Consider the following 25120-nt stretch of genomic DNA (forward strand, 5'->3'; position numbering starts at 1 on the left):
TTGCCTTGCCTTGCCTTGCCTTGCCTTGCCTTGCCTTGCCTTGCCTTGCCTTGCCTTGCCTTGCCTTGCCTTGCCTTGCCTTGCCTTGCCTTGCCTTGCCTTGCCTTGCCTTGCCTTGCCTTGCCTTGCCTTGCCTTGCCTTGCCTTGCCTTGCCTTGCCTTGCCTTGCCTTGCCTTGCCTTGCCTTGCCTTGCCTTGCCTTGCCTTGCCTTGCCTTGCCTTGCCTTGCCTTGCCTTGCCTTGCCTTGCCTTGCCTTGCCTTGCCTTGCCTTGCCTTGCCTTGCCTTGCCTTGCCTTGCCTTGCCTTGCCTTGCCTTGCCTTGCCTTGCCTTGCCTTGCCTTGCCTTGCCTTGCCTTGCCTTGCCTTGCCTTGCCTTGCCTTGCCTTGCCTTGCCTTGCCTTGCCTTGCCTTGCCTTGCCTTGCCTTGCCTTGCCTTGCCTTGCCTTGCCTTGCCTTGCCTTGCCTTGCCTTGCCTTGCCTTGCCTTGCCTTGCCTTGCCTTGCCTTGCCTTGCCTTGCCTTGCCTTGCCTTGCCTTGCCTTGCCTTGCCTTGCCTTGCCTTGCCTTGCCTTGCCTTGCCTTGCCTTGCCTTGCCTTGCCTTGCCTTGCCTTGCCTTGCCTTGCCTTGCCTTGCCTTGCCTTGCCTTGCCTTGCCTTGCCTTTGCCTTGCCTTTGCCTTTGCCTTTGCCTTTGCCTTGCCTTGCCTTGCCTTGCCTTGCCTTCAGAATGCAAGCATTAACCACCCAGTCTTCAGTAATCCATGAGGGCTGTGCCAGCCACAGCAGCCTTTCTCCCCAGGGGTTACTGCTGCTCTGGGCCTAAAGCATGAGATCTGAGGACTGTTACAGAGAAAACAGTCAGGTACCAATGTAAAAGTAGTTGTGTAAGTCCTTGGACAGGATTATATGTTTTCTCACCTCATTAGGGCATTTCCATATTCTTTGATAACATTATTCTGAACCTAAATTAAGGAATAGCCATTTTCCAGTCATTAACATTTTTCTTGTTGCTGGCCACAGTAAATGAGCCTACAGGAAGCAAGTGATTGTTAAATATTAGTTCATGTTGTTGGATCATCCTCCCTAAACCGAACAACCTTTTCTTTGGCTTTGTGCCTTTGTATTTCATCTTCTCCCTGTTACTTGCTATGCCCATTTATTGCATCATTTGCATTTTAGACTGTCCTTCCCTTTGTCCTTCACTTCTTGGCATGCTGTGTACTGGTGATAATAATAACCAAGATCTAGATTCTGAGCCTGTTAGCAGAAGAATAAATCCGAAGCATCTGTGTTGGCCTCAGCTAAGGTTTACAGAGCTTGCAAGGACCAAGATCTTGACACTGAAGTTGCAAACATATAGTACTGTAGCATCAAAGCTTTTGTTTGTACGCAACCTTAAAAACACTAGGCTCCTGATCTCTAAGTGTTAAAACTAATGAGTGTTATAAAGAATTATCAGCACTCCTAATTAGCAACATAGCTACAATGAGAGTGGAACCTATCACCATGCACCACTTTATTATTATTACTGGGAATTAATGCTTGCTTTGGCCTGTAAAATGAGTCACACCAAGGTCTGTCTGCATTAGGGATGACAGGGAGCAGATTGCCTTCTGGTATATACTGGGACAGCCCCACTGGGGTCAACAGAGAGGAGCTGTCTCACAGCCCCAGGGGTGATTGCCTTAGGGACTCTGCCATCAGCCTCACTGGGAGCAGGCTGAAGTCTCCAGCGTGTTTTTCCAAGAGTGAAACAAAATGAATAGCTAACTAGGAACGAAAACTAGGGCAAGAAAAAAAAACACTTCCACAAATGTGCGGTTCACTTTCAGTGATTCAAGTTTACTGTACATGCTACATCAAAACAAACCTTTGCAATTAAATTTTTCTTGGGGGAAGGGAGGTAGTTTTTTCTGAACTCCTACACCCTTGTTAAAAGCTTAAAACAGGCCAAGTTGTGCAAGGATCTGTTGAGACTGATGCGGCAGGAAAGTGCGCTGTGACCACTCCCATCCGTGTGAAAGAAGAAAGGACCAGCTCCTGAAGTGAAGTCTGCCCTTGCGCAGCTTCATCTTCCTCCCACATGCTCGTGTCAGCAGTCCTGATGCGGGAGCAGGAGCCCTATCCAGCCCTTACTCAGCAACAACTGCTATGGAAATCAGAGGGAAGGGCGCGTGCTCAGCTGCTTTTTATCCATCAGGATTAAACTACAGTGAGTTTTGTTTCCAGTAAGAGCTCTGTAACAAATGACCAGAAGGCCTTAAGATTTGGTCGGGTGGACTTGTAATGTGCTGCTGTGGGACAAAATCAGCAATGCAGTAAAAATGCCAAACATTAGGCTTGAGACACAAATCTAACCTGAAAAATGTGTATACCTTTTTTGCAGCTGGAACAAACTCTGGTGTTCTCAAAGCTGGGCTTGCAGACCTTACCGGAAAATTGGTTTAGCACTCCAGTGAGATCTTCTGACCCATGCTTCATGCCAAGCATATCAGATCTCTGTTAAACAAACAAACAAACAAAACTATTTTCTTAGGCAAACCATTAGTTTACTAAACTTACTCTCTTCTATTTTAGTTATTTTTTTTAGCGCTCATAAGATGTGCTGGACTTTATGATACTTCAGCTGGGTGTCTTTCATTTATTTTACATCACTATCACTAGCACTGCTTAGCTGTGTTTTGAACAGGATATTCCAGAACAAAGACTGGCATTTTCCTCCACCCGTGTGATCACTGGCATCACCCCACAGCATTTTCCTGGGGTCTGAATGGAGCTGATGAGTTACAGAGGGGACAACTTCTTCTGTAGCAGCAGAGGCATACTGGGTGTCAGATAGTAATGACTGGCCATGCTCAACCCTGACGGATTTGAGTCGTGACCTAGATGTGGGAAGCAGCAGATCACCTAACAACATGAAATACAAACATAATCCATTACCTTTATTAAATACAGTGTTGCATTTCTTCCTACTACAGATATATAATGACCGTGCTGTGGGCAAAGATGAAAATAGAATGCTTGACATTATGCATTTATATAATACATAATAATGCTTAGCATACATATAGCACTGTTCATTTTCAAAACCCACAAAATCATTGAAAATTAAAAAAAAAAAAAGCAAGATATATCAGTATATTGGTTCATAATCAATTTCCCTCCCCCCTCCCCCCCACTAAAACTCACATGTAAATGCATCACATGAAGGAGTAATAGATCTATGGCCAGATTCTGATCAAATTTTTTTGGTGAAAGTATTAAGCATCTTTGAAGTCAATGGAAAACTCCCAGCAATATAACCAAAATCTGAATCTGGATCCTATTTCTACATGCCATAAAGCTGAGCTGTTATTGGATAGCATGGCACATCTAAAAATAAACTTTTAGGTTTATTTTTAGCTCATTCTGGAATTGTGTTGACATTCTTTCTTTCTTTCTTCTCTGGCTAATTTAAAATGTTAAATCCAATGCTGTGCTTCTTTTCTTGCCTTTCATGTTCTTGTATATGTTTCCATACAGCCTCCCTTCCGAGACTGGGTGAGCAAGATGATGTGTCTGTGCAAGACGATGGCACTGGTTGCAGACTAAAGCCCTGCAGGGTCACTTATCACATCTCAGGGGGGACATTTTAATATGATATTTAATGCACCCTGAAAATGCACAAGATGAGACCTTAAAGTACTTCTGGGCAACAAGGCTCAAGCTAGCAGTACGGTTGCTCGCTAAATGTTGTAAGCTCTTTGAAGGAGACCTCTGGAACCTTTCCTCCTTTATAACCATCACTAAAGCCATGACAGGCAAGGATATTACCAGCTCCGGCTCAGCTGCTGCTACAGGATGTCTGATGGCCTTTCTCTACTCCCGATAACCTCAGAGAAGACTGTACAAATTTCAGTCCAGCCTTCAGTCTGCTGTGAGACGCACTCAGTACAGTTCATGGCAGTAAGCAGTTGTTTGCCATTTTGTTCCCCAATCAAGTTCTGGGAGGGATAAAATTTACTTTCTCTTGTGGGAGTACCTCATTCATTTCAACAGGCCATTGTGGTTTAACTGTTAAAAAGTCCAAGAATGCCTGAGTCAGATATTTCCTTCCAACATTTTATTCCATCCTGTCATTTTGTCAATTATCTTTACAGCTATTCTGCCAATTTAATGCCGTCAGCATAAAACAAAACAGGAGCACTGCAATTTTTTCAGGGGGAGGTAGAAAAAAAAGTACCCAACTTCCCAAGACATTTGAAAATGGCAGAATGACTCAGTAAAAAATTAAACCCAGTCCACTCAGCAAGGTATCTTAACCAAATAAGATATTATAAAAATAAGTAATAATAGTAAAATAAAAGTTCTCCTGAATAGGTAAATAAATAAATTCACTCATGCAGACACACATGCTTAAATCTTTCAGTCAGAAGTTTAGCTAAAACCTTAAAGCAAGAAATAATCTTAAAATCTTCACCTGTGGCACCTCCTTTGGTCAGCTTATAATGGGAGAGAAAAGACTGCTGGAAGTGACACCGGACTCACTGGAGATTGTATAGGGTTTTTGCAGTAGTTAAAGACTTCCCTGCATCAGAATAATTCATTAGATTAATTCTTCCCAAACCCTGAAATTATTCGTAGATAATAATCCATTCTAGTTTGGATCTGAATACACAATGCTACTGCAGGATAGTTTTACACCTTTCTGCATCAACAAGCTCTCGTTGCACTACCACAACATGCATCTTTGGAAAAATCAGATCCTGACAGGGACAGCAGCTCCATTTAGCAGAGTTTCTGTTTCCACAGAAACCACACCACTGATGTCTGCAAAGGGCAGATGCAGAGTGAGAACATCTGTGACCACTTAGGTTAATTGCCTTTCCCAACTCTTCCCCCACTTTCGGTCTCTGATGGCCCTCTGAAGATCAATGGCAGATCACAAGGCTTCTTGTTGCAGGCATTCTGCCATCCTGCCCCATCTCCTGGGGTTATCTAAATCTGGTTTTAAATCTGTATCCTGAGGGTCTCAGAGGACTACTTATAGTCTGCTGTCTCCTTTGTCCCTGGCTTCCTCTCTGCTTGTCAGACCTACAGCTGTAGCAACAGCTAGAGAAGCTTCCCTGATTCACAAGACTAATGCACATTATGTCATATGTGGCAGGCTCAGGCACAGCTTTGATACGAATCACGCAAGTACCTGCTTTAAATAGTTATTTTACTCTTTAACTTACTTTCGTAGCAAATAAATATTTTTAAGATAAAGACACAACAAAGTGTTGCCTTATGTTACAGATGTTTCAAATGCACTATATTACCTAAATTTATCTTTTCATTGTTATTACTTGCTAGATTATGTTGTAGTTTTTTCAAAGAATGTTAATGTTTAAAAAAAAAGAAAAAAGATATAGACAGTGATGATGCATGGAAATGATTCAAGCTTTACCTCCTCTACCATTATACTTAATCTAAATTCAAGCTACAAAAAGAAAAGAAAATGAAACTTCTAAGAAGTGAGTTTGAAACCACCATTGAAACCCACAACAGTCAAAAAAGGGAGAGGAAAATGAAAACAAGTGCTTACATTCGTGCAGTTGTCATTGCCCCAGGTTTTGTTGTGGTTCTACCTCAGTGCTATGGTGGCTTGCTAGCTTCCTTTTTGAAACTCTTCAGATGTGGTAAGAAGTTGGCTGTGGCTGTAGAGACTGGGGGAGTCAAAAGAAAGATGAGATATCAAAGCTGAAGAAAACAATTTCAACTACTTACTTTTAGCAATGATTATTAAGACCCAGTACAAAGCTCTTTAGCAATGCAGGACCCATTTACAACCCTTTTCTGTTTTTCAGAGAAAACTGTTTTTCTGTTCATCAGAGGCACGCCCAGGGACAAGGGGAACCTCTTTACTAATGGTAGGTCCTTCAGACCATTGGCAATGAACTAGGACTGCCCTCACGGCTTGTTCCTCAAGGGTGCAGCTCATTTTTAGGTGCTCTTCCTTCTGTGAAACAGATTTGGTAACACTGTTTTAGAAGCTTTGGAGACTTACAAGTGCAAGAAAGCTCTGTAAATACAAAGTGCTTTTAGGATGTTATTGTATTCCTCACAGCAATCCAGAGCAACCTGTGATAAATGCTGTTTTTATTTACTGTTTTCACATTAAGTTCTTACATGGACATTCTTATAGCAGTTCCTTATAATGGTATGGAAACAATAAAATCTTCAGTTACCTAGAAAATGTGAAGAGACAAACTTAACTATAGTCAAATTTCAGTACAATTGACCTTGAGATGAGTTTTGGCCTGTTAAATCTGTGTAAACTTCTATTTGCATACACACAACAAAATATTTACAATAGGTATGTATTCCTATTAAACTCAAAACTGATCTTTTTTTTTTTTTTTTTTAATTTAATTTATATATACATATTTAAGATTTGTTTGGAGGCTTAAAGTATTAGGGGCAAGTTAAAGTATAACTTTTCACCAACACTGTACTTCCTAATGATTCTTGTGGCAAAAACAGAATCTTGACTGCAACTAATAATGTATTTACAAAGCCTACGTACATATAATTGTCGTCTTTCATGAAAGTAAACAATCCATGGAGCCTTGTATCTGTACTTGGTAATGACCTCAGGAGTTAATGCTATTGCAGACTTATTACATAAAGATAGAAATATATTACTTCTTACAAATTTTATCATAGAATGATTTGGGTTGGAATAGATCTTTAAAGATGATCTAGTCCAACCCCCCTGTCATGGGCAGGGACACCTCCTACTAGACCAGGTTGCTCAAAGCCCCATCCAACCTGGTCTTGAGCACTTACATGGATGGGGCATCCACAGCTTCTATGCGTAACCTGTGCCAGTGCCTCAACATCCTCATAAGCAAGATTTTCTTCCTCATATCTAATCTAAACCTACTTTCTTTTAGTTTAAAACCATTGTCCCTTGTATTAACTCTACACTCCCTCATAAAAAGTCCCTCCCCAGCTTTAATGTAGGTCCCCTTTCAATACTGGAAAGCCACTATAAGGTCCCCCAGAACCTTCCCTTCTCTAGGCTAAATTAACCCAGCTCTCTCAGCTGTCTTCATAGGAGAGGTGCTCCAGCCCTCTGATCACCCTCATGGCCTTTCTCTGGACTTGCTCCAACAGGTCTGTCTTTCTTGTGCTGGGGGCTCTGGAGTTGAATGCAGAACTCCAGGTGGGGTCTCACAAGATCGGAGTAGAGGGGGAGAATCACTTCAATATCTACCTGGATATTGAGCCTTCAAGCATGACTGTAAGAAAGTGCGACCATCCAGCTAATTCCTTACCCACCAAGCGGTCCATCCATCAAATCCATGTCTCTCCAAGTTAGAGGCAACAATGTCGTGCAGGACAGTGTCAAATGCTTTGCACAAGTCCACATAGATGATGTCAGTTGCTCTTCCCCTATTCACCAATGCTGTAACCCCATCATAGAAGACCTCCAGGCATGATCTGCCCTTAGTGAAGCCATGTTGGCTGTCACCAATCACCTCCTTATTTTCTGTGTGCTTTTGTACAGTTTCCTAGAGGAACTGTTTCATGCTCTTGCTGGGCACAGAGGTGACACTGACTGGCCTGTATAGTTCCCTGGGTCTTCCTTTTTTCCCTTTTTAAAAATGGGGGCAATGTTTCCCCTCTTCCACTCAATGGGAACTTCACAGGACTGCCATGACGTCTCAGATACGATGGACAGTGACTTAGCAACTTCACCTGACAATTCCCTCAGGACCTTCCTTTTTCAGGTCTTTCATTTTATTTTTCACTATATAGTAGATGTTCCGGTATAATGAAAGGCAATAAAGACCAAGATTTAGGTCTATTTTGTTCACATTCAAGCGGTCACACAATCACTGTGTTATTTCTGAGCCTCACCCACTTGATATTGAGAATCAGATTTGGAAAATTTGGGGGGAAAAAAAAGTTCATTCAGGTTAGTGCCTGAAATTGCTAGTACAGTTGTGGATAATACTCAGGGTTAAGGTGGTGGAACATCCACCCTCCAACCCTGAAGTTCAACCCAGTTACCTAATGCATTGTAAAAGGCTCCAGGCCATCCCAGGCAGATCCCAAGGCAGTAGGCTCATGCTGGGGAGACATTTCTGTGCTTGCGCTTGCCTGTACGTGGCTCCCAGCCGGCACATCCCTGAGAACACAAAGTAAAGTGGGCCTCAGAAGCAGCCAGCTGGCTTCTTGAAGGACAAGACATTTGGGCTTTGCTTCAACAAGACACAAGGCAATGAGTCCATTTGCCTATAAGCCAAGAAGCTGAAGCTGACTCACTGCTGGAGCTCCCCTTGGGATGGACAAGTGCCTACAGAGCCAACTGACACCTTAATTTCCTTACTAAACAAAGTTGTCTGGTCATAAATAAATGTGATATTTCTGGGAAAAATGTGGAGAATTAGCACTTTTCAGACTAATAACGGTGTAGGAGCTTACATCTTGTACTCTGCCTCCTCTCCCTTTGCCTAACAAGCAGCCAGGAATAAAACAAAAACAGGTACTCACCCAGGCTCGAGTAGGGGCCTATGCAAGTTTCTTAGAGCTTGGGCTAAAAGTTGAGATCCATCCCAAATCTGCCTATTTACACGAGTGTGTTCCTCTCACTTGTGATGAGAGAAGTAAAGACTTCCTCCAGCCTCTCAAAACACGGATCCTAAGAGCAACACTCCTGCTGCCTTCCCACCTTCTCCAAATGATAGCTTTGGGCTTGCAGCGTGCTGCTCGCAGCCCTCCGTCCCTGCAGAGGCTGAGTGCGGAGCTCTGCTGTTGCTGGCATCCCAGCCCTGCCTGCGCTTTGTGACTCACGCTGGGCATGGAGTGGGAGTTAATGCTGCTTGGAGCAGCAATAACTTTCTGCATATTTTAGGGCAGGTCTCTGACAGTTCAGAGCATCCTTCTTGCAGGCTATTTTTGTGCTCAGCCCATTGCCCATGTGGAGCTTTGTCTCTCCAGAGAACAGGTGAGGGATGGCAGCATTACCTCTGTAGCTGCTTGCTCCTCCATACAGCTCCTCAGCTGCCCTCTCTGCATTTTCTCACTGGAGGGTGGAAAGGCCTGTAATGATAACCAAAAAAAATTAGACCAAGCTTTTAAACAAATGGGTGACCTTATTACTGTGAAAGACGCAGGTGATAAGAGTAACAACCATGGCCAAAACAACTGCAAAGCAGGTCTGCAGGTAACAGGAATTATTATGTATTTTTAATTTCTGATGAACCAACATGTTCATATGTCTTACTGGCTGAAACATTCAAGCTGCAAGGCAGGAAGTCTTTCGAAGCTTTCCCTTAGCCAGTGGTGCCATTAAATACATTTAGAAAACATTTGAGTTTACACTGCTTTCTTCGCTGACCACAAGCACACAGACAAATCCATACCACGGCGGGCTGGCATCGGGGGGAGCAGTGACCAAGGAAGGGTTGCAGAGCCAGGCCCCACACACAGCCCTAGACACAGCCTTGTACTTATTTGGGATAAAAGTGAGCGCATTTTGATGAGCTAAGCAACCAAACTGGGTTAATATCCAGTTTGTCAACAAACTTGTTTTGGCTTGCTGGTGAGACCACGGTTGTTTACCCCGAGTAAACCCAATCTTGGCTTATTTTGTTCCCATAAAAATGAAGGGTTGTGAAAGTCTCCTCGCAGTCAGTAGTGCCAGCAATGATCTAGGAGCTTGCTGAGGCGCTCACCAAGATTTCAGAGGCTTTGAGCTGAGGACCAGCTGGGAAGCTCTGCCTTTCCAGACAGACAAATCATGCATGCTCAGAGCAACGTGATGCTGAGTGTGCAAAGAAAGACTGGGCTAACACGGAGATGTCCTCTGTGTGTGCGTGTGTCAGCAGCAGAGGAAGGGCTGTTCTCCCAAACATCTGGAAAACTGGTGTCGGCTGAGCAGTTGCTGAGGCTGTTTTTAGGCTTGGGGTACCTCCTGAATGACACCAGAGGTAAATCAGCCAGAACTAAACACATTTATAGGTAAAAAATAACAAAGTACCTCCTTTCACAAGTGTGTAAGGGCTTCCTGGAGACAGGTGTGCAGTGTATCAAGTGCACTCTGGAATATTTTGTAAATAGTTTTTGAGACTAAGGATTGTTTGCTGAGTTTATTAACACGTTTACAAACTCGGCTATGAAAACCCTGAGTCGTCGCAATGGAAATTCAGGCACACTGTCTTCCTTTTGGTTCTGGCGGTGGGGCGCTTTTTCATTTTCCCGGATTATTTTTAGAGGGGGCTGGCCGGTTTCGTACCAAACGCTGTTGCCGCGTAAACACCACCAACTTCTCCAGGGACCAAAACAAAAACAAAAACAAAAACAAAACAAAAAAAAAAAAAAAAAAAAAAAAAGCGTGCGTGTTTCTAATTTCAAGCCCATGAGCTCACCAGCTGAGCCTCCGAGGGCCCGGCCAGGAGCGGGTGGGCGGATGGCGGCCGGGGGGCACACACACGCCTAGATGCGGGCAGGTGCTGCCAGCCTCCTCGAGGCCGAGGCCGGGCAGCAGGAGGAGGAGGAGGAGGAGGAGGAGAAGGAGGAGGAGGAGGGACGGGGAAGGCCGCGGCGGGAGGAGGAGGAGGAGGAGGAGGAGGAGGAGGAGCCGCTGCCGGATGCTGCGAGGAGGCGCCGTGGCCGCCCTGCGCTGCCGGCCGCTCACCTGAGCGGGCAGCGGGCGGGGAAGGAGGGGCCGTGCGGCCGAGCTGCGCGGAGCCCGGAGCCCGGAGCCCGGAGCCCGGTGGCTGCGGCGGTGAAGGGGGCGGGAGGGCGGGCGCGGCCATGGCGCCGGGCGCCTAGCGGGGCCGGCGGGCGGCAGGAGGCCCGGCCCGCCCGGAGCGCCCGGCTGCCGGCGGGGCTGCGCGGCCTAAGCTGAGCGGGCGGCCCCACCGCCCCCTCCCGGCTCGCAAGATGTCCACCCGCACGCCGCTGCCCACCGTCAACGAGCGGGACGCGGAGAACGTGAGTCCACCCCCACCCCCCGGACCCTGCCCCTGCCCCTGCCCCCAGCCGCACCGGGGAGAGGCCTCCCCGCCCGGCTGCGCTGCGCCGCCCTTTGTTTGGGGCGCACCTTGGCGGTGGGCTGCTGCCGGCCTGTTGCTGCCGGCCTGCCGCTGCCTGGCTTTGTGTGGCGCCGTGGGGAGGCCGTGTGCCGTGTGCCGTGTGCCCGGCCCCGCTCCCTGCCCGCCGGCTTGTTTGGTGCCTGCCTTTGTGCTCGGCTGCACCGTCCCTGCGCCCTTCCTCCGCGCCGCGGTGGGGTGGCGGGCGCTTTGTGGCGGGGTTCCTGCGGGGAACGGCCCCGCTGCCTCGGAGCAGAGCGCCCGAGAAATCCCCCAAAGTCCCGGACTTTGTCTGGCCCTGGCCGCCCGGTGCGATCGCTTACCCAGGCGGTGGGATGGGAGGTGTGAAATGTTCCTCTTAGGTGAGGGAACCGAGATTAAACGAGGTATGCTCGGCATGCGCCCTCGATATCGTTAGTTGCCTTCGGGAAAAGTGGCAGGAGCGGCAGGAGCAGTCATATGAAATTTCACACAGGCAATTTTACCCGGCCTGTAGGTTGACGGAAAGCGATCAGTGAGGAGCGCGGGGAGGCGGGCAGGTGGGCCGCAGCAGAGCGGTCCTGCCAGGGCTGCGGGCTCCAGCCAGCGCCAGGGCCTGGTTGTGTGCAAGGCGAAGAGGCAGCGTCTGCTGAGTAGGTCACTGAATTAGGAGAAATGAAGAGTAAATAGGAGCAGAGACATTAGGAGGTGAAGGTACCAGGAATATAGTTAAAGGAACGAAGGCTTCAGTTTCAGTTGCTCAGTGTAAGTGTAATTGACGAGGCCGTGGCTGTGTGGTTCCCAGTTAAAGCTTAAAGCGAGCAGATAGATCCATTTGGTCTGTCCTTTCTATTCATTCATGGACTGATGAGTCCTCTATTAGTGTCAGAATGGAAGCAAGTCCTTGAGATGAAAATGAATATTTAGATTTAATTAAATGACAAGGCCCAAGTTTGAGTGATGCGTGTTACTTAGGAGTTTCCATTTCAAATGTATATAGGAATGTAGACAAGGGGTAGATGACAGGAAGAGATAAGAAATATTTATGCATGTATCCAGTAATACAGTGCATAAGACTTGCAAAGTGCGTTTACAGAAGGCAAATGGAAATATTTTCAAACATCATCAACTTCTGTAGAATGAAAACTTCAATTAAACTGTTGGTAGTTCATTTAGAAAATGTGCCGGTTTTGAATGCTCTATTTTGACAACCAGATGTAAGTAAGGATATTTTTTTTATTTATTTTAGAGAAGGCAAGGGTGTCTAAAAATCAGGTGTGTACAGGATATCAAAGTCCACAAAATTACACATTTGCTACTGAAAATCTTGCTGTAAGTCTGTAACCTAATACTAACAAATATAATACTTGGTCAGACAGACTGTAAAGAGCTGTGCAGCAGTACGTTCCCAAATCTGCACAAAGTGATTCTTGTGCTGCTGTTAGCAGGGTGTCTGCTGGGTTTTGGGGTAGGGTTCCTCAAGGCTTTTGTCACCTCTGCCCTCTGGGCATTGGGGAAGCCCCCTTGGGTACTGCTGGTTGCCCTTGCCCAAGAGCTTTGGCTAAAGTGGCAGGTGTGGGAAGAAGGAGCTGGCCTGTTGTTGACTTCGGGGACAGCATAATTCCTTGGTTTAAAATGGACTCTGTCAGGGTGAGGTGAGACGCTTAATTTACTCTTAATGTGCTTCCTCCTGTTAATAAGCACTAATGGACGGGCAGAGTGTTTGTGCTGATGGGCCTTGATGCTCAGAGGTTAGCTGGTGAGCTCTGGTAGCTGGGGTGGCAAGGCGCTGCATCTGCCGGGAGAAGTTACTTAAAAGAGAGGGGCTGGGAAAGCAGGAGTTAAATTAGAGCAGGGTAAGTCTGAGTGTTCTTGGCCTGGTGAACTGACTCCCTCTTTGTAGTGCATATCTGCAATTCCCAAGCACATATATTAGCGAAGCTCTCAGAAGTTGTGCAGTTAATGGTGATCTTCTGGGTAGCAATCTTTTCTTCCTTCCTTGTGGCCATCTCTCAGAAATGTTGCTCCATTGTGTGACTCTCAAGGGATAGATTGTAGCTCTGCATCCCGGAGAGAGCTGATTGATGGGTCTGAGTACAAATCTACGTCCGCGTCCAGCTGTGCTTTGCACATGGTGTGAGATCGTTGCATGAAATCATTGGGAGCTACCCTACCACTGCCACCCCCGGGCTCTTGGCAGCTGCTTTCCCTGTTCTGTTTTTTTTTTCTTGTTCTTAAGAAGAAAAGAAAAAGTTATGTGTATTTTTGTATATATTTCAATGTAAACTGTTCTCAATAAGTATGCAAGCGTGTGTTCTGTCATTTGAACGAAATAATAAAATTGGACAGAGCACCTGTCATAAGAATATACTCCCCTTGAAGAATTGTGAGAGTTCCTGGCTGGATGTGTGAAAACAGCGCACGGTTCCGTAACTGGTTGTGCCTTTTACACCGCAGTGCCCTTTGACAGTAGTCCAGAAGGGGTAGGGTCATGCAGCAGGTTACCTGATAAATTCTTATCAGCCAGCTTGAGTGAAAGGAAGGAGGACCAATGGCAATGGACAAACAACAGGTGGAGGGGAGCAGTCATCATGAAACAGTCAGTATGTGTATAACTGATAGGCCTGCATTATACAAATTCACACCCAATCTTTTTTTTCCTTTTTGCTGTTCTTTTCATCTCCCAGTGCGATGTTTAATTTTTCTAACGCATGTGCCCCTCAGTGTTTTGCGCTGGAAATTTTACTTCTGTTTCACCATAGCTATGTTTAAGGAAACAAAATATGGTATGATTGTCAAACATTTTTTCTTATTGAATGGTTTATTGGGAAAGCTGAGGAAAATTGATGGGTAGAGGCAGTGCATTAAACATTATTTTCATGCCTATTATCAGCTTTCTTTTTTTGAAAGGAGGGGTAAGAGTAGTATTGAAAGTAAACACTTTCCTGCGATTTGATTTCGTATGTGTAACTATGGTTTCCTCTTGATAGTGATGTGTAGGCTGCTGTAGGTAATGTTTCAGGGCATTCAGACAGTTGGAGTTGGGGTTAGTTTGGGTGAATGGAGCTTCCCATCTCTGCTGAGGCTGGAGGAGGAGAGGGATAAGAATCTAAAGCTCTGAGCTTGTTGTAGCTCTTTTGTTTTCATTGAGTTGCTATTGAGGCTTTTGTGTTTTCTCCTTCATATTGTACTGTATGAAGTGCTTAAATTGGGGAACATTCTTCATGAATTACAGTAAGAGAAAAGAAGGGTGCAGGTAATACATGATCTTGAATGCTTTCTGAGAGTTCTGTATAAGGAAAGACACGTGGAATTGCAGTGGTAGGCTGTATGCCACTTGCTTTTTAAAATTAATAAAAATGAGAAGGCTGTATTTTGCTTCTTCTGACATAAAGGCCTTGTAGGCTGGTGTATTATTTATTTATTTATTTAAATTTGTTGGTAAATGTCATTCAGTCTTTTGAAGCTCTTACTCTTACTTGTGGAAGTGTGCCGGGACTCTCTTTGTGCTGTGGCGTCACCACTCCCAGCGAAGGCCCAGGGAACTGTTTTGCCTTGTACTTTTCAGGCATGCAGAAGTTGGTACATCCTGCTCCGGAGATGGCGCGTGTTTACTGGAGGAGAAGGAACAAACAAGGCGGGAGAGCCAGCTGATAAGGCTGGCTGGAGCTGAGGAGGAACGTAGGAACTGCAGCGTGCCTTACCCAGCCAGTGCCCTGTCAGAGTGATTCAGAGATGTCATGGCAGGGGGGGGTTAAGGCATGATAACACAGCGACTTACAGTCATGCGATCAACTACATTATCATAGAACTAATTGTGATAATTCTGACACACGCACACCCCGCTGCAGGCTAGCGAGGGCAGGGTGATGTCTGAGATGCCAGCTAAAGCAGGTGTGGTGAAGGATGGCTCGCTGATAGCGGAGGCTGGGAGACAGCTGCATTTTTAGAGGGAAACAAATTGAACGGGGCAAGAGATAAGAGGATGGAATGAAGTGGTGAGGTCAGGGAAATAATAATTATACCATGTTTAATTTTTTTTTTGCCTGGATTTGCTTTTGCACAATAAGAACACATGGTTTTGATTTGGACGGAGGGGGCGTGGGAGAAAGTATCTGACAAGAATTCTTTCTTTCAGTGCCTTAAGCAGAAGAATGGCCTAGTTTCCAGGCCTTGTGGGTTCAAGAGTACAGCTGTATCTTTCTTATCCACAAGAGATGGGCTTTAGCAAAGTGGAGAATGTCTGTGTTTTTTCCATGCAAGATGAGTTTTCTTGATCATAAGAACTCCATTAGGCCATATGTTTGTTTGAATGGTAAGAACAGGGCATGCTCTCCTAATCTCACTTTGAAGGTTTGTGTTTTCTTTCTGCTTTTATTTTTTTTTTTGGTTCAAGTCTTGAGCAAGCTCCTACGTTGTGGGGGAAAACACATGTTTAGCTCCAGCAGTAAGCACAAAGGAGAGAGCAAGGTTCATTTTGTTACAAAGTGTGTTAACCGCTTCGCATTTAACCTTCTGCAGGAATCGCAGCTGGGACAGGTGGTGCACGTGTTTAGTGTCCTTCTTCTCCCTTCCTGTAAAGGCACATATTTTGGAACAGATCTGCCTGTGTACAATCTCATTTCATGCTTCAGTGTTCTTCCTAGGTGTCACAACTGAACGTGCTGTTGCAGTTTAGAAAGAGTTAATGCAGTTTGATTGTACTGCTGATGTCATTTCATACTTCATGGGTTTTTGGAGGTTCATAGGTAAACATAACATTGGATTGTTTGTGGCTGGTCTTCTGAAAACTAGACTTACATGGGCAGGGGAGTGAAATGCGTAACAAGAACAATGAGGTTAAGATCCCCGTAGCCTTGGGAAGGGTGCCTCTGCCATCATCCTTTCTTCATCCTGCAGACTTACTGTGTGTTAGTACAGCTTTTTATTTTCCATCTCTGCACTTAAAATGTTTTAATGATCAGTAAAGACAGGATTTTTTTTTTAATAGTACACAATTCTGTTTGGAAATTAATGTTTTTACTATATATGTGGTACACTGCAACTACATGACAGTTGCTGCTATCAAGCTGAAGGAGCTCCTGCTACATCCTGATACCAATAGCTTAAACCCAAGAAAAGTAGTATTTCATTTTTATTTTAAGTGCATGTTCTTGATCAGTGACTTTTATTTGCACTTGCAGGTTTCTTGTTCTCAGAATTTAGTGTAGATCTACTCTTGAAATCTTACTGATATTTGATAGAACTTCTAAAACTTTTTCAGCAGAGCAGATTTAATGAGAAACTATTGTGTAATTAGGACAGAGATTACTGTTAACGTGGAGCTAGAAATCTGTTTCAGGACTTTATTTGCACCACAAATTGCACTGCTAACAACTTGAGAGGTTGAGCAAACCTTTCAAATGTTTAGTGATATCACAGAGAAAGCATTTTATCACTGGTGTTTAGATATTATCTATTAGTAGCTATGACTCTTTTTCCCCTCTTTTTAAATATACGTTTATGCTCTATGCTGCCCTCCAGGTTAAATATGCTGCGACTAAGTTGCTGCAGACAGTGGTGTGTTTCAAACTTTGCTTATTTGTATTGTGGTCATGATGTGATCTGTTGATTTCTGTTGTTGGAAACAATGCTTGCTTTTTGTATATGATTTTTATCTTTCTGGAATTTCATAATCACCATTTTTTTTAATGACTTCAGTAATTCTTGGTCTTTAGTCTTGAATGTTTGCTCCTCTTTAGGTAGTGGTAAATTAAGAAGAAATGGTGTCCAGTCGAATATTTTTGAAAACAACAAAGAAAGCAGGAAAGTTCCATCGAAACATTCATATCCCGCAGCATAATGAACATAATGCAACTGAATCTGAATCTTAATAATAAGCTCTTTCTCCACAGTTACTAGCAAGCCTTTGCTTGTTAACATTTTTTCACTTTTTTCAGATTGTAAATCAACATTTTTATGTTCTTTCTGCTCAGTTCTGAACTGTGAATTTTAAATGCAGAAGGTAATATTTCATCTAAGAAAGAAGTTTCCTTGCTTTTTTTTTTTTTTTTTTTTTCTGTGACTTAATAGAATAAATAGCTAAAAAAAAAAAAAAAAAAAGTGACATTGAAGGATTGCTGAGATCTGTGTCAGTTTACAGCTCATTGGTGATGATGCAGTTTAGGCAAAGTTCCGGTGGGCATCCTAGTGAAGCTATGGGTAAAAATTCCAATTTCATTTCCAAATTTCATCTTGTTTTACCCAAGTAGTGACCAAACTTGCTTTAACAATCATGGTAAAATAGTTTAAGGCAGGAGCATTGGCAAGTACTCTCTCTGCTTCTTTGTGAACTGACATGACAGTAGAAAAACACACTTTTTTCAGGTGAGCATTTAGTCAGGGGTTTCTTTATGTAAGCTTTCATGGGAAACACCCACTTAGGCTGAAAAATGTGTGTTTACATTCGTAGTAAGGCATCCGCACAGTTAAAAATCAGCCGGGTTACAATTAATCTTTAAGGCAATGGGCTGGACGTGCTCGTGGAGCAGTGCCATGGGTTAGATTGTAATGAGCGATCAATAGAGTGTACTTATGTAAAACCCCAAAGTGCAGGTTTTCTGTGCATCTGTGGAGAACATAGGATCATTGTTATTCTAAAATTCTTAATTTTAACAGGACAGCTGATCTACCAGCACTTCTACATTCACTTAAATCGTTGGTAAGCAGGCTTTCTGTTCTGCTGAAATAAAGGTGGTGTCTGTGTGTTCACGTCTCTTTTGTTTTTTCTTTGCTGTTTTATTTGGATCCAGTAAAAGTCATTTTGCTTCTTTTATCTTGCCATTCCTGTGCTTGTGGAACACTTTAGGTGTAGGCTGTGGGTGAAACCATCAGAAGTGGCCTGCGCTCTGCTTATCTTGTTGGCGTTAATGTGGTTTTCCATCAAAATGACTTCTGTGAAGACTCCTGAGCAGATCAAGATACAAGGGCTCAGTATCCCTGCCTCCTGACCCTTTGTGTGCCAGCTGTTTCAAGTTCATGACATTTTGCAAAAAATGGAGGATGTTACAGAAACCTGCACTCATAATAAAACAATCCAATGTGCCAATGTGCTTTGGAAAACAAAAAGGAGGGGGGCTATGTTTTCAGTTCCAAGGTGTATATCAAATCCAAAGAAGCACATAGAAAAATGAGCAGTAAACCTTTCTTTAAATTAAGTCGTTTTACATGTCCAGTAGCTATATTAGCTGGATACGTGTAGTCACAGTCCCGAGGATTTCTCAGGTAAAGATAGATCAGCAAGGTTGACTTGCACTGAGGAGAGAATGGAAACCCTTCCACAAAACATATTATAGATTCAGCATGAGGAGCTTTTCCTAGTTGTGTTGCAGTACTGTATTTTAAACAAATATAGTTGTAAGGTCGATGGCTTGAAAAATTAGAGGTTACAACTTCTTCGCCTCTGACGGAAAGTGCTGTTGAGCTTACGGAGTTACTGGGTAGCCTATGGCAGTCCTTTGCGAGAGCAGATAATGCTGATATCACTGGTGACAGCCTAATTGTTTTTGTATTATAAAGTAATAGCAGTGCATGATAACTTTAAAATCTCAAGTAGAGACAAAATTAGTCGAGGTTGTTAGGTGCTATCTTGTATTAGCTAGATGTGGTTGGAGAAACCAGATGAGCTTTTGGATAGACGGGGCTCCAGCAGGGCTTGCAGGAAAGGCTCCTGCCCCAGGCTAACCTCGTGGCAGAACCTGTAGTGCTGCTGCCCTTCTGGGGGAGGACCCACGCCTTGCTGGCGGTGCACTGAACACACACACACACACCTTCAGAGTGAAGACGCAGCCTGAGTCACAGTGGTTGAGGGCTATTTTCAGCTGCCGTGGAGCCTTTCCTCCTGGCTTCCTCCTTTTGCTAATGTTGGGTTGCATCTTTTCCATCTCAGCCGTGTACTTAGCAAGAGAGTGAAATAAAAATAAAGAAAAATGCTTTTTACTTGCATTTAAGCAGCTACCTTTTTCAGAGTGGAGAAGGCCTCTTAATTGTCTTCTTAAGGGTTATTACTTGGAGCAGTTTTATTATTTAGTCCCTCAAATATTTGATCAGGGTCATTTTAAACCTAGTGATAGTTGCTAACCTGCTGTCACAGCCCCTTTTTCATGACATATTTCCCAATATCCATCTTTCTGAGATTCCGTCAATCCGTGTTCATTAAGCTGCTGGCCACTTAATACCTGTAATTTCCTATTTTTATCACCTTTTCCCCTCCCCTCTTTGTTTTTCCCTACATTTTGCTTACTTAAGTGCTTTTGTGCTGGAGATTGCATAGCTGTTGCCAACTTCCTTGTGCTTCTCACTCTTTCTGGGACCTTTTCCAGTTTTGCTCGTGACATAACCAAAATCAATAGAGCTTTACTAAAGCCGTGTAGTGTGTCTCCTGGTTATTCTTTGAGCAGCGTCCTTTTGTTTGGATCTCAAGGAGTATGGGAATGATCTGAGTCGCAAAGTTAAAGGGAGAGAATAAATGCTTTGCCTTGGGTTGGTTGGGGGGAGTTGGCTTTGTTTTGGGGGCAATTTCTGAAGGTACTAGCAAAAAAGATTATTACAGCTTTAAATATTTGCCTCTTAGAGGTACTGTATGTTTCCCACTTTACATTTCCTTTTGCCCCCCAGTAGGGTTACTGTGCTTTATTCTCTTAGGTGACAGCTGAGAGTAACCAAGGTTTTGTAATGATAAGTCAGGAAGGATGTACAATTTTATAATGTCCTCTGTGGAGGGAGGTTTCCATTGTGAACTCAGATGATATGTCAGGAATGTATTGTGAGAGAAGTGCAGAGCTAGGGGAGCTAAGTGTAGGAGATACTGCACTATGTGTAGCAGCAGCGTAAATTACTTGCGCTTAAACAGTAAATATCTGAAATTCCTTTCGAGAGTGCATGCTTGGCCTCAGTTGTATATAAGTATCTTTCTAATTCTTAGATGTTTCTGTCATTACTTAAAATAAGCAGAGGCATAGTTCAAAAACTCAGAGACCCTTGCACATTAAGAAGAGTCTGATTTGTGCCATGGAAATTACGGGACTGTGCTAAATGCTATGTTGAGTTTTTACAGAGGATATGGTAGTTTTCCTCAAATGGATTGCATGTGCAATGTACATGTATTTGCTCGTCTCTATTTCAGATAGTAGTATTGATTGAAGGCAATAGAATTCTCTACAGCACTTGGGTTTTTATTTAGAATTATTTATTTTTTTTTCTAACAGTAATCAGGTTTTCTTCCTCATGCAATTACTGTAGTAGGGACTGTCTACTGGTGGTTAAAAAAAAAAAAATCAGGAAAATATTGTTACTTGATGGAGTTAAAATAGCATTTTCTCCATAAGATCAGACTCTAGAAGGAGCGGCAATTGTAGTCATTAAACACAATGAAATTTATACAAAAATTATTAGCAATACTGTCTCCGAGCAGTCTTAACCATGTGTACATACATACAGTAGCTTTTCAAATTTGTTTCTCTTAATTCGGTATTAAACAAGGCTGCCTTCTTTTTAGAGTTCTGTCTTCCAGTGATGGACCATAAGATGCATATAGAAAGTATACAAGAGCACTTCACAATGAAAATCTTGCTCCGTCTGCTGCATAGTCCAGAGCAATCTTATCGATAGAAAGTTGGTATGAGCAATGAGGATCGATCTAATATAGATGCTGGAATTGGCAATTCAAGACCTTGTTATCAGAGTGGCTGCAGTGGTGTTTGTGAACAGGATGAGAGAAACCTGGTGGCTCAACCTCTGCGAAGAAAAGACGGCTGATGAAATAAACTGCATTTAAAGGTCCTTTTTAATAAAGTTATTCTCACTTATCTGATGGCTGCAGAAATATAGTGCTTATATCAAAATCAAGTTACACATTTTTGAAATGCTAGAGGATTTTATTTATTTTTGGTTGTGTGACCTTTTGGGGAAATTCATGTTTTGGTATTGTCTACCAGCTTTTTCAACATTGCTCACTAAATCCTTTTCCTACTGGCATGTAATATCTTGTTTAAAAAGAATTATTTTCAAAGTGAGTGGTGTCAGGAGTAGCACAGAAGAGACAAACTGCACTTCTGTATCCATCTGTTTGTTCTTTTCCCTTTCATATAATAGTTCTTAATCTGGAGAGGCTAAACTAAATGGAACAGTTGACTATCAGACTAAAGTTATGTATAATAAAGTGAAACATGAATGGTGCATGAGCTGTTTTCCTAATATTATCTTGGTTTCATTGGAGGTATTTCCAAGACTAGCTCAGTGGGAGAGCAGCAGAACAAAGAAGGAAGTGAATTGGGAGACTGGAAAGTACATTGACAGGTCGTAGTAAAGTTTTTACCTCCAGATAATTTTTGAGAAAGGACAGAAAGCTCTGCCTAGCTTCATGTCAGGTGGAACATGAACAGCTTCTTTGTTGTCTGCTTGGTGAAAAGAGAAAGATACCTAACATGAGAGCTCACATCCCTGGAAATGGAAGGCTTAGTAGTTAATTCGGTAAATTGAAGGAAGAAAATACAGACTGAGTTCAGTTAGCTTGCAATGATTCAGGCATTGCAACATTGTGATTGCATCTCCCTAGAGGCAAGGAGCATCTTAGGACTGCTGGTGGTAAGAGAGAGCATTACTGACTGACCCATCCCGAGGCTTGGAACAACGCAGTGATAGCCATCTCCAATGTGTGTAAGGACAGCTCTCCTTATAAAGTTTTGAGGATGGATTCCCAGACCCTGAAAGGGGGATTGGTAGTTTCTGTGACCTGCTGACACTGTCCTCAGGTTCCCGGGATTTCTGCTTTCCTCACTTGCCCTTCCTTATGACTGAATTAAATTAATTCCTGCTTTAATATGAGACACCATCTGATCAAGCAAGCCACTTAAACTGGAGAGTCCCAAACTGTAAAATGCAGTGCTGTACTGCTTGCCAAGCTGGTTCAAAGCATGACCAGTTCCAGAGATTGCCAAGAGCTGCCTCTGCTTACAGCGAGCTGGAAGCTGCCATTGCTGCTGCCAGCTATTTGCTGTCCCTCACTGTCCTGATAAAGGAGTCTGGAAATGCCTGACCTTGACATCTTGCAGGCAGGGAGTTAGTGTCAGAAGGCCGTGGCTGGGGATCTGCGATTCCTCACACACAGACTGTCAAGGACTGGAGAGAGAAAGCCATAGCAATTTTTTTGTAAAATATTTTTTTCTGTTGTTGGATTGGGTGTTTCTTTTTATGTCTGCGTTTGCTTTGAATAAGTGTTAGTTTTTGTTTGACCCTTTAATCAGAAATTCTTTATATTCTTAAGCTTCATCCATATATATATATATATATATATATATATATATATATATATATAAACACGCACACATATAACATTTCTTCCAAATTTTCTTACCTATTTATTTTAATGGACAGTAAATCCAGCATATGTTGTTTTCAGTATTTTCTTTGCATCCTGCAGTGTTTTTTCTTTCCCGTCTTTTGGTGAGTTTTGTAACCTGGACTATTTCATTAGTTATGCTCGGTCTTTCTCTTGGGCTTGGCTTTTGCATTTCTTTTCAGTGCTTGCACGTAACTTCTGTTCATGGCTTGAATTCAATACATTGACAGATGTCTGCAGTATATGTGTGCCTGTTAATATTCATAATCTACTGTATTACTGTGTCAGCCTGTTTAAAACATATAAGGAAATACTATTTTTAGCTATAGTACGTACTTTGCAAAATCTTTGTGGTATATTGCTGTTGGCTGCTTTTTTCCTTTTTTTTTTCCTTCCCTAAATTGTGGTAGCCTGTAATGTTAAATAACTGAAGCCCAAAGGTTAAAAGATGCATGATTGCATGAGTGTAGAAACAAGAGGCTCTGAGGAGATTGTTGTCTGAGCACTGCTCAGAGCACGCTCTTGGGTTGTAAGATATAAGCTGGTCCAAGGGGCAGACTGTGTTTGGACAGCTTAAAGTTAAGCGTAAATCTGTGCAAGTCTGGGAAGATATTTGCTAAGCTGAAATATGCTGTAGCATTACCCACATGTAGGTAAATTGTTACTACAGTCCAACTAAGTCCATGTTTTCTGATCTGATATTAACACTGCTATTAAAACAGACTAAATCATCTATCGGGGAGCCTTCTTTTAGAAGGCAGCTGATTTTCCTGAGCCAAAGATACATTATTTGCTCTCCTCAGAAAGTCAAACTTTGTATCAATGCTTACGAAAAAAATGTGTCTGCAGAATGCTGAGTCTGATAAAATCCTGTCTTAAAACTGCATCTTGGTGGCTGAGGGTGTCCAGGAGACACTTTGCACTTCAGTCCTCTGAGGCAAGACTTGCTACTGACATCAGAAGGCCTTGCTGCAGCGAGGTGCACCAGGAAATACTGGCAAGCCTGATGTGTAATGAAGTTAAGCTGGTAACCTCTAGCACAAAGGTCCATGAACATGCTCTCCCGATAAGGAAGGATCCTTTGCCAGTGCCCCGAAAGGCATAAAATACGCCCTATTAGTCCATGCAATGTTTTTCCTCTTCTAACTGTCAAAATTAACAGGTTGCCTAACTACTTTTGGATACGTTTGTATTGTGTTGTTTGAAGGGAAATATTAAGATCAGTCTCCGTACCCTTTAAACTGGATTTTCAAGCTCCTTAAAAGGAATGACAGAATGGTTCAGGTTGGAAGGGGCCTTAAAGATCCCCTAATTCCAACATCCTGCCATGGGTAGGAACACTTCCCACCAGGCCAGGCTGCCCAAAGCCCATCCCGCATGTCCTTGAACACCTCCAGGGATGGGGCATCCACAGCTTCTCTGGGCAACCTGTGCCAGTGCCTTACCTCTCCTTTGAATATCTCAAAGGTGTATTCCGAAATTATTCTAACATCCTCCTCAGTATTGGAGAACTGCAATTGAAATGCTGTGGGACGTGTGCATCAATCACAGAATCACAGAACTGTAGGGGTTGGAAGGGACCTCCACAGGTCATCAGGTCCAACCCCCTGCCAAAGCAGGTTCCTCAGAGCAGGCTGCCCAGGTAGGCGTCCAGACGGGCCTTGAATATCTCCAGAGAAGGAGACCCCACAACATCCCTGGGCAGCCTGTCCCAGGGCTCCATCACCCTCACCGTGAAGAAGTTCCTTTGCGTGTTTGTGCAGAACTTCTGTGCTCCATTTTGTGTCCATTGCCCCTTGTCCTGTCCTCACAAACCACTGAAAAGAGGTTGGCCAAATCCCTCTGTCTCCCACACTTAAAATATTTGGAAATATTAATAAGATCACCTATCAGTCTTCTCAAGGATGAACAGACCCAGGTCGTCTCTCAGCCTTTCATCATAGGGGAGATGCTACAGGCCCCATATCATCTTTGTGGCCATCCTCTAAATTAGCTTATATTGCTTTCAGTTTGGATACTGTAATTGGTCATCATGTCGCTTTTTAGCAGCAGGCTTTATTTTAGAAAGTTAATAAAACCTTGAGGTAAAATGGTCTTTTCATAAAAAGATGGCAACCTGTCTTGATAGATTCATCATTGGTGAATCCAGTAATGGGAGTGTAACGACTAAGGCCTACTGTCCAGCTTGCTGAAGGAATAACTTAATTTTCTCTTTTATGAAGTAGAAAAGTGATATGATAGGTTTTATTTTCCTGTTGTTCCTGCCCAGACAGTGTGATTCCACAAGAGGTTAAAATGGTGCTGGTGTGGTCCCAGGTTGGTGGTGGTGCTGCCTGGGGATTTCTGCGCTCAGGGGCTGGAGGTCACCCCACGTGAGCCTCCTGTGGCACGGATATGTCTTAGGTATCCAATAGACGAGAAAAAAAAATCACATTTTATAAACTCGGAGAGAAAGAGGTGGGATTTGGAGCCTGGCGCTAGTTAGCCGTGCGGATGTTCTTCTGCCTTCTGTCGAAGAAACCTCAGGTGGCCCAGAGGGCTGCTGTTTGATCGTGATCGAGGGAGATGCTTAGCTCTATGAACTGGTCACTCTTTTGTGAGTAAACCTTGCATCTTGCTGTTCTTCTCATCATTTGGAGGCAAGCCTTGGGTTTCCAGACTGTAGTCTGCAGGCTGCAGGAACAGCCCTTTCCCCTCAG

General features: G+C 43.6%; 1 protein-coding gene and 1 long non-coding RNA gene across 8 annotated transcripts in view; one reads left to right on the forward strand and one right to left on the reverse strand.

Annotated features, from left to right (window-relative positions):
• Window positions 1-8040: 8040 nt before the first annotated feature.
• LOC309877137 lies at window positions 8041-11462 on the reverse strand. Its single transcript, XR_014317316.1, has 3 exons — window positions 11389-11462; window positions 8997-9071; window positions 8041-8157 (listed from the first exon to the last, which is right to left on the reverse strand). It is a non-coding gene; the product is annotated as an uncharacterized lncRNA (long non-coding RNA).
• Window positions 10741-25120, forward strand: part of MARK1 (microtubule affinity regulating kinase 1) — a 56856-nt gene continuing 42476 nt past the window's right edge. For 3 of the 7 annotated variants that reach the window (XM_082758266.1, XM_082758270.1, XM_082758272.1), the window contains exon 1: window positions 10741-10967. In XM_082758266.1, coding sequence (XP_082614392.1) covers window positions 10917-10967 — 51 coding nt within the window. In that variant the 5' untranslated portion in view covers window positions 10741-10916. The remainder of the gene's footprint in view (window positions 10968-25120) is intronic. The other 4 variants (XM_082758268.1, XM_082758267.1, XM_082758271.1 and 1 more) reach the window with 4 other exon arrangements.

This window comes from Aythya marila (genome assembly GCF_965140915.1).
Source record: "Aythya marila genome assembly, chromosome: 3".
NCBI classification, from domain to species: domain Eukaryota; kingdom Metazoa; phylum Chordata; class Aves; order Anseriformes; family Anatidae; genus Aythya; species Aythya marila.